The sequence below is a fragment of the Camelus dromedarius genome, chromosome 1 (assembly GCF_036321535.1).
Source record: "Camelus dromedarius isolate mCamDro1 chromosome 1, mCamDro1.pat, whole genome shotgun sequence".
NCBI classification, from domain to species: Eukaryota; Metazoa; Chordata; class Mammalia; order Artiodactyla; family Camelidae; genus Camelus; species Camelus dromedarius.
In genome coordinates this window covers 5,642,202-5,658,786 of record NC_087436.1, presented here as the reverse complement: position 1 = coordinate 5,658,786, position 16,585 = coordinate 5,642,202, and the positions used below count along the sequence as shown (strand labels likewise).

The window sequence follows — 16,585 nt, the reverse complement described above, 5'->3', positions numbered from 1 at the left end:
GCTGAACAGAGATGGTTAAGTCCTTCCTAGTTCCCACTGACATCTGTCCGGTGGGCTTACTCTTCATTCTACTTTCTGAACCATGTACGTCTTCCTTCTGGGAATTAAGAAGAAAACATAGTATAAACAGTGCTACCAGAAGTCCGTACTTGAGTTTAGTGTTCACTGAGAGAAAGGAGAAACACGAAAACTGACTGGTCCACCTCTCAGGAAGGATTAGCGTCAGCCGTCTTACTGCAGCTTTGCTTTATACAGACATTAGTATGTCAATAACAATAGTAAACTGATGTTAATTTCTAAACGTTTTTGGTGTCTGAGTCCTTTTCCCTACTAATCACAGCTAGAAGTGCGTGCCTCCAAGGTTTTATCGAATGGTAAAATACTCCCAGACCGACAAAGTTTACTTCTATTTCTAACTTTAAGCTATGATGGAAATAAAGTTTCATCTCATCTCTGTTCTCCTGCAAGTGTTGACAGACTGAATAAGAAAACAGTGCTTCCTTTTCTGGAAATGTACCTCAAACCCACTTTTTTCCCTGGTAAACTTTACTCCTTGAAGGCCTTCCATGACCTCCCAATCTAATTAATTTTTGTAGTTTTTTTCTCATAATGTCCTGCTCTGTTCATTCAGAGCATATTCTATTATTATTGCATATTAACATAACTGTAACACAACATGAATATTTACCTTGATGGGGAATGCCTGTTCTGTTCAATGTCTGGCAAACATTAGACACTCAGGGAAACTGATTGAAAAAACAAACGAATGAACCCAAGCCAACTAGCCAAATGGTACCCATGTGTGAACCTTTCATAAATCCCCCCACCCTGTTAAGACAGGTACTTCCTCCTCGGTGCTCTTAGACCATACTGCATTGTGACCTGTAACACTGCAGAATTTATTATGTATGTATGTTTTCCTTCCCCTAAATCATGAGTTCATGGGGTGCAAACACCCCCACACACTCATTTAACACGTTCAAGATTGTCTTTTGAAAATACAAATAACACACATGTGCAAAACCCTGTGTACATTTTGAATGGCTGTCCACATGGACATGTATTTAATCATCATCATATGTGTGTTTCAAAACACACCATTCCATATATTCCCAGTTTCTCCTATCGTATCTTCCAGTTTGAGAAAGAATTATTTTTGTGGACCGTCACCATGTATTATGATGAGTCATGAATACCTACATGTTTAAAACCAGAGACTAATGACTATTATTCAAAACCTGTTTTAATGAGACTCTCCTCTGAAATTCAAACGTGTTGTTGAGGGTCACATTTGAACAAGAGGCCTTCAGGTTAAAAACAATCCCAACTTCATCTCCCGAGACAAGAATCAAGATGTTTCTACTGAAGTGTTCACCTCTCCAACACGCATTTAGTTCTTTCTCTTAACAAGCTAGTCTCATACCGTTATTCAATATTTCATGAAGGATCCATTTGGTGTATCTGAGGCTCTGTATTATATCATACTATTATATTAATTAAGGGGTCATCCACATTTATGTTTGCAAAATGCTTTGTGTCTCACTGATTAATGAATCTAAGTTTCTCCTCAAAGCCTAGAAAGGCCAAGAAATGCACACTTAACTGCGTATTTTTTCTTCCAATCCTATATTATTCCAAGAAATAATTTTATATACATACATTTATAGATGTAAATAACATCGATAAATATATAACATATCTATATATAATTATTCCAAGGAAAATATTACATTTTCAGCTGGGAAAAGAAGCAGATATCCAGCGAAGGAGACTTTGGTCAGTAAATCACGACCCTGGTCCCTCACCCCATCTATGTAACATTCTGGATTTTATTTCTATTATTCAGATGTTACTGCATGACTCTCCCGTCCTGAAAGAACTTAGACAGAAACAAGGCGAGATGCCGAGCCCAGATGAAACACCTTCATGTCCGGTGTCATGTTACTCTTGAAAACATTGCAAATTAATGCATCCAATTTACTTCTCAAGTAGAAAAGATCACCTCTCCTATATATTGTATTTTCCAAGATTAATGGTTTTATAATGATACAAAACCCACTAATAGGAGGAAAAAATTACTTCTTGGAAAAATAAATATATGCTTTTTCAGAAGCCATAAAGCCATTCAGACAACAATACAGATTTAGCACACCAAACCTTACTTTAATGCTAGAAGCACTCCACACATTGCCAAAGAATTCATGAAATACTCAATTTTCCCTTAGGACCCAGACTTATTTTCACTTAACAACATGTCTATTTCTTTATTTCTAAAAAGTTCAAAGGGATTACAATTTAAATTTCCAATTTAAAGTCACAAAGTCTAGGACATTTGTCACATAAAACAGGAGTCAGGAATTCTATACTGAGGATATGCCGTCATTCGTGGGATGTGCCCACGTTTCTGAAGGCCACTGGCCGTCGCCACCTGAAGCCAGAGGCGATTTAACTGACGGTCTCGGCTGTGTCCTGCATAAACCGTGAAGTGGAAACTGCTCACCCCGACACCCACCGCAGACGCGTACGCTGCACGTATGGGCTACGTTGCTGCCCCTGGGAAACAGAGGACAACAGACCTGGTCCACGATGTCGTTGACTTTATCCCGTTCGCAGTCCAGGATGACACGCCGCTCCTTTTTTAACTCCAGGTCCTGGAACAGCGACCGGTACGTCTCGTCCTTCCTGTCATTGTTGATGTTCCCCACGTTGATGGCGGTCACCTGCCACTTCTTCTCGGCAGCAGAGTCCAGCACGGCTTGGAGGGTCGATAAACCTGGGAGGGCACAGACAGAGACGGTGCCTGAGAGCCCCACTGAGTAACTCAGAGCCCGTGGTTACACTGACGGCCAGCAGATGTGTTTTTTTTTTTTTTTTTAATTAAAGTGTAGTTGGTTTACAATGTTAGTTTCAGGTGTACGGCAAAGCAGTTCATTTATACATATACATACATACGCATTTTTTAATATTCTTTTGTATTATCTGTTATTACAAAAAACTTAATATAGTTCCCTGTGCTATACAGTAGGTCCTTGTTGTTTATCTATTTTATATACAGTAGTGTGTATCTGCAAATCCCAAACTCCTAATTTATCCCTCCCTCCCTTTCCCCTTTGATAACCATAGTTTGTTTGCTATGTCTGTGAGTCTGTTTTTGGTTTGCAAATAGAATTTGTATCTTTTTTTTTAGATTCCACATGGAAGTGGTATCATATGATATTTGTCTTACATATGTTTTTAAGGCTGGTATTTTTGTGCAACTAAGGGGATGCTGACTCCTCTAAAAAGCTACAGCCACGATCTTGATCATCTATTTATTCCCACTTCACATCAGGAACTCTTTCATGTAACCACTGCTGTTTTGACCAAAAGACTCACAGTTTGGGGAGAAACTGCACCCCTTCCTCTCGGCCTCCTGTCAGCTGTCCTCTTGAATATTACTAAAGCATGACGTCCCTGATACCTCTGGTTTTAATGAACACAAAAGGCATTACGACAATGTCTTTCTCATATAGAATAGAAAAGATGGCTTCTTTATGTATGACAGTGTGTCATTTCACGTCATGACCCTGAGGAGGCTGAGTACATGCTCCGTGAGCTGAAATGTCACAGGTCGATGTGAGCATAAAAGCCGATAATCCCCAAAGCTGCCTGATTTCCTCCGACTGTTTCCTAGTCAGCAGTTGTTGCTTTTCTTTCCTCAGCCTTCTGCTATATCATTTTTTGTTATTGGGACTGATCCTGTAGGAATCCTGTAGAAACATTCACTTGTTAACCAGATAGTAGGGGTTCGTTTTCCAGCACAGACTGGTTACATTTACTTTATCTTCCAAACGTGAGACCGTTTTACTATTCCTTAGTAACTTTGCTGACAGCATCATATGACTTAGAAAATTTTACTTTTATTTTTAGTTGTGTAACCGAGCAGGACACTGGGGGAGACTTCCAGGGACAGACCCCTACTTCATGTCCTCTGCTGTAGCTCCTCTCTGAAGGACCCAGATAATAGTATCTTATGTATATTTCCTGAGTGTTTCGGATGCTACAACCACCACCAAAGGGAAGAAATTAACTACTTGATGATGGAGAGCATGTGGCCCCCAGACCTTCTGGCACCTGGGGGCTGATGGTGTTGACCGCCCTGTTCCCTTGATATCAACCAATCATAGGATTGTGCACAAGCTGATACCGCATCCTGTGACCCCCTCCCTTACTTGACTTTAAATAGGCTTTGCTGAAACCCTTCGAGGAGTTTGGGGTTTTCTTGGGGACGAGACCCCCATCCTTGCTTGGTCCTACAGTAAACCTTTATCTGCTCCAAACTGACGTGTCAGTTTATTTGGTCTCATGGTGCAGCGGGCACACCAACTTACTTTCGATAACAGCTGCTCATACATTACCTCATAGGTAGGACTGAGAGGGAAAACCACTTGGGAGCGTATTTCCTAAAGTGAATTCTGCAGGTTAACACTTGGAATACTGGTGGATAAACTTGTCGCCCACATCACTTTTGCCCTTCACAGCTAACCCAAATTCATCGTTTCTAATAGTAGCTTAATGAACAACAAAAATCAAGGCTCCACATTGTAAATCAACTATACTTCAATTTAAAAAAATAAAAGAAACTAAATTTTAAAAAATGAAGACTCCAAAAAGAATTCAGGACCCATCACATTCCTTCCTTATTCCAGAAGACCTGCATCTCTTCCAAGGAACATTGACCGATCCCTTTTCACCTGCAACAGCGTGGGGCTTACCTAATGCAATCACATGACTATAAGCTTTATTCAGGTATGACACTTTATTTAAATCTATTTACTATAGCAAAAAAGTCTGTGCGTAAGTTATTGTTGAAATATTGTTGAAAATTCTCTGAACCTGGGAAACATCATTAAAATTTTGATTGATTGTATTGGCCGAAAGTTTGTAAGATGAGCCTAGAACATTCTGTGATACCACAAAACAGGGAAACTCTCCCAAAGCATCATGTGGTGTCCAGACTCAGGACCCAATTTGACGAGACTCATCTTAAATAAAGATGAGGCCATCTGAATACCAATAAGAAAAATAACTGCAAAAGGCTGAAATACGTACCATTTTTTTAAATCCATAAGTTGATAATGACATTTTAAAAAATATTTGACTGCCTTTGAAGGATACTAAGGAGGCAAGTTATTATTTTGAAAACTGCTCAATAAAGGAAAAGAAATAAGCATTTCCCTGCCCTTCCTATATGAACAGTACTCAGGATACTAGTTAATTAAGGGAGGTTTTTCTTTTTGGAAAGACTCCAGCTAATAAATGATGAACGGATAGAGACTTAGAATTACAACGTCTTGTAACACCTGGTGAATGAATGAATCGAGGCAACAATCTTTAACTGCTGCTAACAACGCAGAGAGAGGCCAGAAGTTCTGTGTCTTCGAGTGGGATCTCCACCACCACCTATGCCATATTTACGCCCAAAAAGTGAAGATGACTCTCATAAATGTCTGGCTCTAATTACCCTTTTACAAGGAACGTACAGCACTGAGTAATACGCCATAGTGTTGCAATCTTCAAAATCCAGACTGTGGGAAACTCTACCTTATAAAAGGCATAAGGGATATATTAACCAATTGCAATATATGGAGCTCAGTTTTATCCTCAGACCGTGTTAAAAAAAAAAAACAGGTGATGCTAGTAACGAATTCCTGTTACTTTGTCTGGATATGATAATGATATTGTGGTTATATTTAAATTGAGACAACTGTTCTTTCAAAACACAAACTGAAATATTCACAGATGAAATAACATGACGTCAGGTATTTACTTTGAACCAACTGTGAGCACAGAAGGACAGAGACAAAATAAGAGTCCTCTGATCCATCATTAATAAAGTTGCCGTAAGAGTATGGTTACCCGGGGTAACAGGGGTGGGAAGGGATAAACTGGGAATTTGAGATTTGCACCTCTTGGGGAGTGATGGAAATGCTAGCTATTTGATTGTGGTGGTGGTTTCATGGGTGTCTACATCTATCAAAACTCATGAAATTGTTCATCTCAAATATGTGTAATTTACTGTATAGGAATTATACCATAATAAAAGTGTTACATTTTTTTAAGAAATTAAAAAAAAAGAGTCTTGGAGGTCTATTATTCTGTCAGTGTTGTTGTTTGAAATAGTCCATGAGGAAAATTAAAAATAATCTATCTTTATTTCAAATTGAAAAGTTGAACCATGAATTAAACTGAAAATGCATTTTGTGGGCTTTTTTTTTTTGACAAAACAATAAAATTCGTTTCCTCCATCCAGTTTTGAAACAAAAAATATAGGATGAACAGAAACTTCTCGAGTACTAATTTAAACAGACCACATGCTATTGTAAAAAAAAAAAAAAAACTATGAATGATAAAACTGCTTTTAAAAATGTCACGGATCACTAGGAATTCCATTTACTGTAAGTAAATTAAATCCCTCAATGATGCCACTCAAGTCCTTTTTCTGTTTTTGTCATCAGTGAGAACAGAACGAAAGACGATCATCGTGACCAAGTCAACAGCTATCTGTGCTTGAAAACAGTGAGTAAGTTTATTCAGCCTCCTCTCCAAGCAGGAAGAAAAGGAAGTGTTCTAAACCTCTTCTACTGTGTAGGTCTTACCTTTCCACATTCCAATCACAACACATCCCTTCCTCGTCACCTCCTCAAAAACACACCCGTGGACAGTGTTCCGTATGTTATCCATAAAGTATCATATAGCCCTTATAAGTGAGCATCCTTTCTTATGGGGAATAAATTCTTTCATTTTGTTCTTACTTAATTTTGAAGTGTACCACATACTAAATTTTCAGGTGATGCTATTATGGATATCCTGCCCTATCTTTCAACATATATTACAAAAACGTTCAATATTAATGACAATTTGTAAGTGAATCTCAAGTGATGTTTCTAAACCCAACACTTATTGGCAGTTCACCATGTCCAAGAACATGGAGGCGATCGATAAGAGTGATTTAAAGAAACGGCTGGTTCAAAGTCATCCACTTTATGTATCAAAGGTAACTCACAGTTGGTGTGGATTCGCTTACTAAAACTCTCAGAACTAATATTGTGTAACCTATGAGACCTACAGAGAAATACATCCATGTATTAAGAAACTGAATTGCTCAAGTGGGAAGTATCAAGGGTGAATTTAGTTTCATCAGAAGACACTGGATAATATTAAATCGTCTCCCAAGGACACCCAGAAATAACTCACAAACCGTGGCATGGTCAGACTCACATTTGAAGAGACTGCCGCACCATGCTTAGTTACCTAGACTCTTGGATTTGTTCTTTAGTGAGAGTAACTGACCCTCTCTCTCAGCTTGATCTGCCCTTTCCCCACAATTCAGAGTTTTGTGTTATGTCTGGTTACTTTAAAATTCATAGATCATTTTAAAATTGAAAAATCACTGAAAATGCATACTACAAATATTATGATGAATTTAAATTATTCAAACACAACACTAATTCATGCTCCTAGACTCCTGGTAACATATTCTAATTAGGGGACAAATTATTACTGAGATATGCCTGTTTCCTTTCCATACAAACTAGATAGAAGTAGCTTTATGTATACATGTGTTCTTTAATTCATAATATAAACTTGTATTGTTTGTGTGGAAATGGAAATGCTATATAAATATTAGTTTGTTTAAAGCAACTAGTAGGTTTTATCATTCAACTGTATTATATCTGTACCACTATATTAGGATATTTAAATCCTGATTTAATTTCTTATTACAGAATTACTTAGAGCAAAGAGAACTTGAGATACACAGTTGTTCATTTACAAGTAGGAAAAAAATCCAGAAAATGAACGGTTCTCCCTAATATGTATATTTAAGCTATGTTCTGAAAAACCTCAAGAATATTACAAGAGTATAAAATTCAGTTCTATGCTCAGCTAAACTCTCCGGCTCAAACAAAGAATGGCGAAAGCCTTGTTCGGTTACATCACTTCTTCACGTGCCTAACTGTTGTAGGACTAGTTATGGCTGTATGGCCTATTTATAAGCTGACAATCTCCCTAAAACTCTCTCCAAGTACTACCAGCAGGAGTTCACAGTCCCATTTTGAGCTGCTGCTCATAATATTGTGAGGAAGTCACAGGAAAACCATCAGCCCACAAACAGGTGACGTCTGAATGTTCCAGTTTGCATATTAATGGGTGGAATTAATAACAACTACCGCAAATAGGAATTTTTCATTCAGACCATGTCTTCCTTCTTAAAAGTATTTTCTTTGTTCCATTTAAAATTCACTGTCCTTATTCATCTTTCAAGCACAGAAATTAATATTTATGATCACTAAATCACGGCAGCGTGCCTCGGCCAGACGAGATTAGCATATAGTTCCCTCATTGACCCTCTCAGGAACATCGTAAAAGAAACGTACAATTTGGAAGCATTTTTATCCTATGCGTGATGCCTCCTTGGAACTGGATGCCTTCCTTCAGGGGACAAATCATCTGGTTCAAAATTAAAACCAAGTTATAAAGCATTAGTCCTGATTTTACCTAGTGTCTCCAGAAATGTATTACCTTACCTTACAGACATTGAACCAGTAAATGAAAAGCACATTTTGATTAAGTCCTGGTTCAAACATATATACCCTGATTTAGTGTGTATGTGCGTGTGTATATATACATATATATATATATATATATATAATCAAAGACAAAACTATATGTAATGTATTAACCTAGGAAACCTCATTACTCTATTTTTTAAATTGAAATATAGTTATTTACAATGTTGTGTTAGTTTCTGGTGTACAGCATAGTGATTCAGTTAATACATATATTCAGTTTATATATATATATATATATGTACAGCATGAACTTGTTGTTTACCTATTTTATATATAGTAGTTAGTATCTTCAAATCTCGAACTCCCAGTTTATCCCTCCCCACCCCGTTCCCCCCAATAACCATAGGTTTGTTTTCTATGTCTGTGAGTCTGTTTCAGTTTTGTAAATAAGTTCATCAGTGTAATTTTTTTCTAGATTCCACATACAAGTGGTATCATATGGTATTTTTCCTCCTTTGTCTGGCTTACTTAGGGTAACCCCATTACTCTAGAGTTCAAATGTGTTAAAGATCTATCTGCCTCCTCTCTCTGGAGGGAAGCAGGCAACTTTTAGGGAGGGCACTGCTTTCTCAAGGAGGGCCAGGCTGCTGCCCCATGGCTCGGACAAAGAGAAGATGCTGAAGAGTCCCAAAGGAAGAGTTCAGCACCCCCCTCAGCTGTAAACCTGAAATCATCAAAGACGATGTGCACAGGAGACAGGGAGGCGTCTGTGTCCTCCCTCCTCTGTCTACAGCTGGGATGGATTCTCCTGGACTTGCTGTTCAGCCTGTGGATGGCTATCTGGAGGCTGGAAAGGTTTCACTGGCATCTTAGTTAAGAGCCATGCAGTGAGAAAACACCAGAAAAGTTTGTCTTTTTCATCCAGCTCAGATGCAGGGCAGAGTGTGGGACAGCCACCCTCATACTTGGGCTCTGTGCTGTTCATAAGAGCATCAATTCACGTATTTAGAAATTAAAATTTAACAATATGTTTACCTGATCTAGACTCTCAGAAAGATCTTTTTTTTTTAATATATCTATTTTGATGTGTTTGGCCTTGATATATACTATAAAACTTTTTTTAAATCTAAGATATGCTTCAGAATTCAATTAATACAGTTCTATTTCTAATTTTTATTAAGTTTTTATTATTTTTGGGCTGATTTCCCTTTGACCTTGCTAATGTCTTGAAACCCTTGATTTGATTCACTTGACTGAATGATCTCTTTTCTAGCCTTAAGATTATTAAAAACAGACAGACAGAAATCTTACAGTCAAGGAAGTAGGAAGAGACCCACATCCAAAGCAGACCAAGCTGTTGGACATGGAGGCACATGGAGACAGAAATTGAAAGACAAAATCATTTTAAAGCATGCGTCATCTGGGAGGCAAACACAGATTCATCCTCAGATCATGTACCACCAAAACAAGGAGGTGCTTCCCTGCAGTGTAAGAGAACTGGGTTAAGGACCAAAGGGAAAAAGAAACAGTTCGTGCGTGAACCTCTGAATAAACCTGTGGTATGCCAGCAAAGCTACAAAAATCAGGTCATTAGTAAGAAAAAAAATCAAAAAGCAAACATCCCATTTCCACGAGCCAAGCAAAACACTGCATAAGGGTCAAGTCTTCTGCTAGTATTCTGAGTCTTACACATTCATCTGTGAAAACAGATCCGGGTGAAAGGCCAGCGTAACACGCTTCGCATGACACGTGAGCAGTCATTAGGCAACACTTTGAGAATCAATCCGTAAGTCATTTTTAGCTTCAAGATACAATTACTTAATATTATCACTCTAACGTTCCTCTCTCAGCAGATGCGCTTGAAGTCAAATCAATTTGCTCAATGACTGGAGATTATCTCATCACTTCAATTTCATTTAATATTTCTGAAGTACTAATAAAACCACTTAGAAATGTCTCAGGTTCTTTGCACAAGTACATACACCCATCCATCACCATCGGATCATTTATTTCCCAGAGCTTCTCTTTCTTCAAATACTGGAGTTTCTTTTTAGTATTTACGTCAGCTGCTGTCTCTCTGAATTATCTCAAAAGTTCAGTTTCACCTAGAGGGAGTCATAGTGCGGGTGACGTGTGTCTCTAAAGTGAAAAACGCCACCTTCCATCCGATCAAAGAGTAAAAAGAATTCATCTTCTGATCCTTCGATTTAGCAAGCAGGATTCAAGTTCTATTATCATCTCAAACTTAAAAGACATACACGCTTAACTCATTCATTTATTAACACGATTTACTGACTATCGGCTGTTCCAGCGTTAACTTACGCACTGTGTGTACAGTAACGCGTAGTGGGTGCTGTCTGGGCACTGCCTTCCTGGGGCTTACAGCCAGATCTTAAATGAGAAGAGAAGTTGGTCTGTGTGATTAAAACCGTCCTTGGAACGTGGAACAGCACTTCTTGGATGAAAGGATGAACACCAATATTAATTATAAATTCTGATAAGCACTATATAGGAAAAGAAGAGATTGCTTTGAGAGAGAATGACGAGGTAAAGTGCATCTCCGTGGAAATGTGATAGAAACTGACGGAGAAAGATTTAGAAATACGTGCAGAGATTCGAGGTGAAGGTGTCCGGTGCATCTGAGACGGTGAAAGGTTACTGAGATGGACTTAGCTTACTGAGCGAGCAGGACACTCAGTTATCAGGCAGGAACCCGATACTGTAAGACCTTAGAGTCCTGTGAAGAATTTTCAACTTTACCCTCATTCTAATAGAAGCCACTGGAGTGTTTTAAGCAAGGCAGTGGTGTGGTCAGAAAAGCACTACAAGCATTCAAAACTTCTGGCCACTTTACGGAACATGGATGAAAGACAAACAAAAGTGAAAATGGAAAATGAAGGATGGACACACAGTGGTGTCTTGGCCTGGAGGCGTGACAATGACGAAGGAGATTATCGAGAAATAGAAGATATTTAGATGGAAGGGATCCTATCCAGAGGAGGCAAGAGTCAGCAACACGATGGGCCCAGAGGTGATCACACTAAGTGGAGAAAGTCAGACAGAGAAAGACAATTACCATATGGTATCACTTATATGTGGAATCTAAAAAATGATACAAATGAACTTGTTTACAAAACAGAGACAGACTCACAGACACAGAAAACAAACTTATGGTTACCAAAGCAGGGAGGAGGGAGGGATCAATTAGGAGTTTGGGATTAGTAGATACAGACTACTATATATAAAACAGATAAACAACAATGTCCTACTGTACAGCACAGGGAACTATATTTAATATCTTATAATAACCTATAATGAAAAAGAATATATATATACACTTATAACTGAATCACTATGCTGTACACCTGAAACATTCTAAATCAACTATACTTTTATTAAACTATTAAAAATAAAATAATTTTTAAAAAGAGGAGGCAAGAGTGAAAGGTGTATTAACAATCCTCCCAGATTTCAGGTTGGTTCTGCTAACATAGGAGACTGAAGGACTCAGCAGAGGACAAGAGGAAGGACTCTGAGAAGCCTAGTGTCCTGAGCCCTTTTATCACATTACCGAGAAGGATGCCCCAGTGTCCTCCAGCACGCTGGAATCCGTATGTACTCTCAACGGTTCTGTGTTTTGAGTTTTTCACTCCCTTCTCCACAGAGGGGGAAGGCTGCTGACTGTTGACAGAGCTGTGTTTTCAGTTTGTACACCGCTGACTGGCTTTTCCAGGTAGGGTCCTCATTCTCAGGACTGGAGGCCAGGACAGAGAATCAGACACCGGGCTGGAGCACGCCCAGCCAGACTGCTGCAGCCAAGACTCCAAACTGATCCTTGGAGGAGGGGCTGACGGCCGGCTCTCTCCTCATCTGCCCTTGCAGGTTAGCAGGGTGCCCTCTCCTGGTAGAAACAGGTTTCTGGTTTCCACCCAAACCTTCAAAGCCAGCTGCTTCCTGGACAGGCTGGTATGTGGGGACCATTCCAGATTTGTGCAATAGTGGTTCTCATTACTTTTGAGTTTGGTGATGGGTGCCTTCTGGAGAAAAGCCACCTATTATTATGTGCATGAAATGTTCATGTGATTTTAGGACGTACACAGACCCACTGAAACAGAATCATGGACCCAGGAATGGTTAAAAATATCTGGAAGTCTATGACAGGTCAGTCAGTCAGGTCTGCTAATACCAAACTTCACAACAAGGGATGCGGAAAACACAAAGAAAGTACCCTCCCCCAGCTAAAAAAAAAAAAAGAATAGTATAATGAGGCAAGACTCTATCCAATTGGCATGTTAGTCCAAAATGTCTCATCATTAACAACTGCACGGTGGGGAGGGCATAGCTCAGTGGTGAAGCACCAGCCTAGCATGCACGAGGTCCTGGGTTCAATCCCCAGCACCTCCATTTAATAAATAAATAAACCTAATTAAGACCCTCCTAAAAAAAAATAATGTCTCAAAAACATAACTGTACAGAGTTGTGAAAAAGCCATGCATGAGTCTACTGTCAAAAGACCTCAGTTCAGCTGACCCACACGTGGATGGGTCATAAGAAAGTCTTTCACATTCTCTGAGATTCAGGGATCTCATTCTAAAGCAAAATTAATAATAACTGTCCCTGACTGATAAAATTTTTGCTTGTGAAAATCTTTCATATATATAAATTTTTGTAGTTCTTATTCATATATTTATTCCAATTTTACCCAAACCGATTTCCAAGGCAGTCACCTCACTGACCTTGAACTAGTAATAACAGTCATCATAGGGTCTCAGCTGCTGGTGCCAGGAAGTGCTTTTTTCATTACAACTGCACATCAGGGCATGATGTGAACACAGTCTACCTCTGTAAATTGTACACTCATGATTTTTTGTTTATTTTACTCTAAGTTTACTTCCCAGGTTTCAAATTGTATTATTCATTTATAGCATAATGAAACCAAGTTACCTTTGGGCTTTTTTATTTTTTTAATTTTAATTGAAGTGTACTTGATTTACAATGTTAGTTTCAGGTGTACAGCAAAGCGAATCAGTTATACATATACATACATATATGTTTTTTCCTTTCAGATTCTTTCCCATTATATGTTATTACAAGAGATTGAATAGAGTTCCCTGTGGTATACAGTAGGTCCTTGTTGTTTATCTACTTTATATATAGTAGCGTGTGTCCGCTAATCCCCAGCCCTTGATTTATCCCTCTCTACTTTCCCCTCTCGTAACCATGGTTTGTTTTCTACGTCCATGAGTCTGCTTTGGTTTTCTCCTAATACACTCACGGAGCTCTATGGCATTACATGGAAGCATCAAGGGTGGGCATTGAGTCTGACCCATCATAAAGAGACCAGGTATTGTCACTCACCTCTGTCGCTGTCGTAGAGGTATGCAAACTTGTCCCACTGGTAGTATTCGATCAAGCTAAGAAGTGCTCCTTTGAGGTCAGGTCTCATCTGAATGACGAACGGATGGGTACCATCTGTCGGGAAGCTGGGGGTGATGAAGGAGACGTGCAGCGTTCCACAGAATGACGTGATGGTGTTGACGGACTTCTTGTCGTAAAATCCAAAAATAGCGTAGACTCCTCTTGAAAACTGGGAGCAGACTAGAAGAACAGGGAAAAGAGAATAGATAATCACTGAGGTTGGCATACAATCGCACGGACTTGCTGGAAACTTAATGCCTTTTTTTGTATAAAATACCAAAGAATCAACAAATTGAAAAAATACAGAGTTGACATCAATAATTCATCAAATTTATGAGCACTTATTTACTTAGCACCCTAGTTGAGAGATTCAAAGAATCATAAAGCATTAGAGAAATGATTCCGGCGATAGGACTACATCAAACTAAAGAGCTTTTGCACAGCGAAGAAAACTATCAACAAAGTGGCCTACTGAGGGGGAGAAGATACTGCCAGTTCATATATCTGATAAGGGGTTATATCCAATATATACAAGTAATTTATAGAAATCAATATCAAAAAAGAAAACAACCCAATTTATCAATGGGCAGAGGGTTTGAATAGACATTTTCCAAAGAAGACATGCAGACGGTCAACAGGCAGATGAAAAGATGCTCAACATCACTAATCAGGGAAATGCAAATCAGAACTGCAATGAGATAGCATCTCACACCTGCCAGAATGGGTATCGTCAAAAAGACCACAGATAACAAATGCTGACAAGGGTGTGGAGAAAAGGGCACCCTCCTGCACTGTTGCTGGGAATGTAAAGTCGTGTGACCACTGTGGAAAACAGTATGGAGGTTCCTCAAAAAACTAAAATAGAACTACCATACGATCCATCAATTCCACTTCTGGGCATTTTTCTAAAGAAAACATATGCACCTCCATGTTCATAACAGCATATTTATAATAACCAAGATATGGAACAAACCCAAGCGTCCACCAACAGATGAATGGATAAAGATATGGTGGTATATATATATATATATTTACACACATTGGAATATTACTCAGCTATAAAAAATAATAAAATCTTCGATGGACATAGAGTATATTGTGCTGAGTGAAATAAGTCAGTCAGAGAAAGGCAAATGCTGTATTATTTCATGTATATGTGGAATCCAAAACGCAAAACAAATGAACAAACATAACGAAACAGAGAGTCACAGATACAGAGAACAAGCAGATGGTTACCAGAGGGGAGAGGGTAGGGGATGAGAGAAATAGGTGAGGGAAATCAGGAGGTACAAATTTTCAGTTACAAAATAAATGAGTCGGGGGTGAAATGTACATGGCGATCATTTTGTAATGTACAGAAATGTCACATCACCATGTTGTGCACCACGAGCTAACACAGATGCTGTAGGTCAATTATACTCAAACAAGCAAACTCACAGAAAAAAGGTCACATTTGTGGTCACCAGAGGTGGAAGGTAGGGGGGAACTGGATGGTCAAAAGGCCCAAGATTCTAGTTATAAGATAATTTATTAGGGATGTAACACACAAGATTAACATAATTAACACCTCTGTGTGTTACATATGAAAGTTGGTAAGAGAGTAAATCGTAAGTTCTCATCACCAAGGAAACATTTTTTTTCTTTTAGTTTTCTTTTATTCCTGTACATGAGATGAGGGATGTTCACTAAGGTTACTGTTGTGAGCATTTAACAATATATATAAGTCAAGTCATTGTGCTGTACACCTTAAATTCATACAGTGCTGTATGTCAATTATACCTCAGTAGAACAAGAAGAAAAAAAGAGAAAAGAAAATACACATGATTTAACAAACTACGTAAGTGTAAACATATTTTAGGACAGCCCCATTTAAAAAAAAAGTACAAGTAAAAGTCATTAGTTATAAGAACAGTCTACAATTCCCTGGGATTTATACACATTCATAAGAACTCATTCTCTATATTATCTGACTCTTTTAAGAAGCTTTATTGCATTAATAATGCTTTTTTACTAGAAGATCAGCATGCTTATGAGAAGTTCTGATGCTGACCAGAACCTCTTTAAGAGAAGATGGATACAAGACTCACATCTCACACAGAGACCCAGGAACGTGTTACCTGAAACGTACATCGCTCACCTTGCGTGGCTCAGTCAATTAAGTGAAATTCAGAGCTCCTAATTTTAATCTTTTCCACAGACTTAACTTATCCCATGTGTTCTACTCCATACAGAACAAAAACTGTTACCAAAGTATTTTGGCTTGGGGTCATCATTCTTAGAAAGATAATACTTTATTTGGAAGTCCCTGTTACTCCCAGAGTCCCTTGTCCTCTGCCAATATCTGTATGTCAGGGAGCTGTGTTCTCCAGCCCCTCCCCCATAGTCAGACCATCACTGAGTCACGGTCATTCTAACACCCCGAAAGACTCCAATGTGGCTTACTCATTTCTGTCTATACGCCAACCGTCTTAGTGCACCACCAGCACATAGTATGCACCTTGTATTTGCCATGTGGCCTGGCACGGTACATTAACTCATTTATTTCTCATGATATCCCTTGAGGTAGGAACTATTATTAATCCCAAATTACTGATAGGAAATTTAAAACAGAGGGG

The 16,585-nt window shown here is 38.7% G+C and overlaps 1 protein-coding gene across 5 annotated transcripts in view; it reads right to left on the bottom strand.

Annotated features, from left to right (window-relative positions):
* GRIA2 (glutamate ionotropic receptor AMPA type subunit 2) overlaps window positions 1-16,585 on the bottom strand; it is a 142,833-nt gene that overhangs the window by 52,254 nt on the left and 73,994 nt on the right. For all 5 annotated transcript variants that reach the window (XM_031463802.2, XM_031463768.2, XM_010994274.3 and 2 more), the window contains exons 3-4: window positions 13,911-14,150; window positions 2,577-2,773 (exon numbers count right to left, since the gene is read on the bottom strand). In XM_031463802.2, coding sequence (XP_031319662.1) covers window positions 2,577-2,773; window positions 13,911-14,150 — 437 coding nt within the window. The remainder of the gene's footprint in view (window positions 1-2,576; window positions 2,774-13,910; window positions 14,151-16,585) is intronic.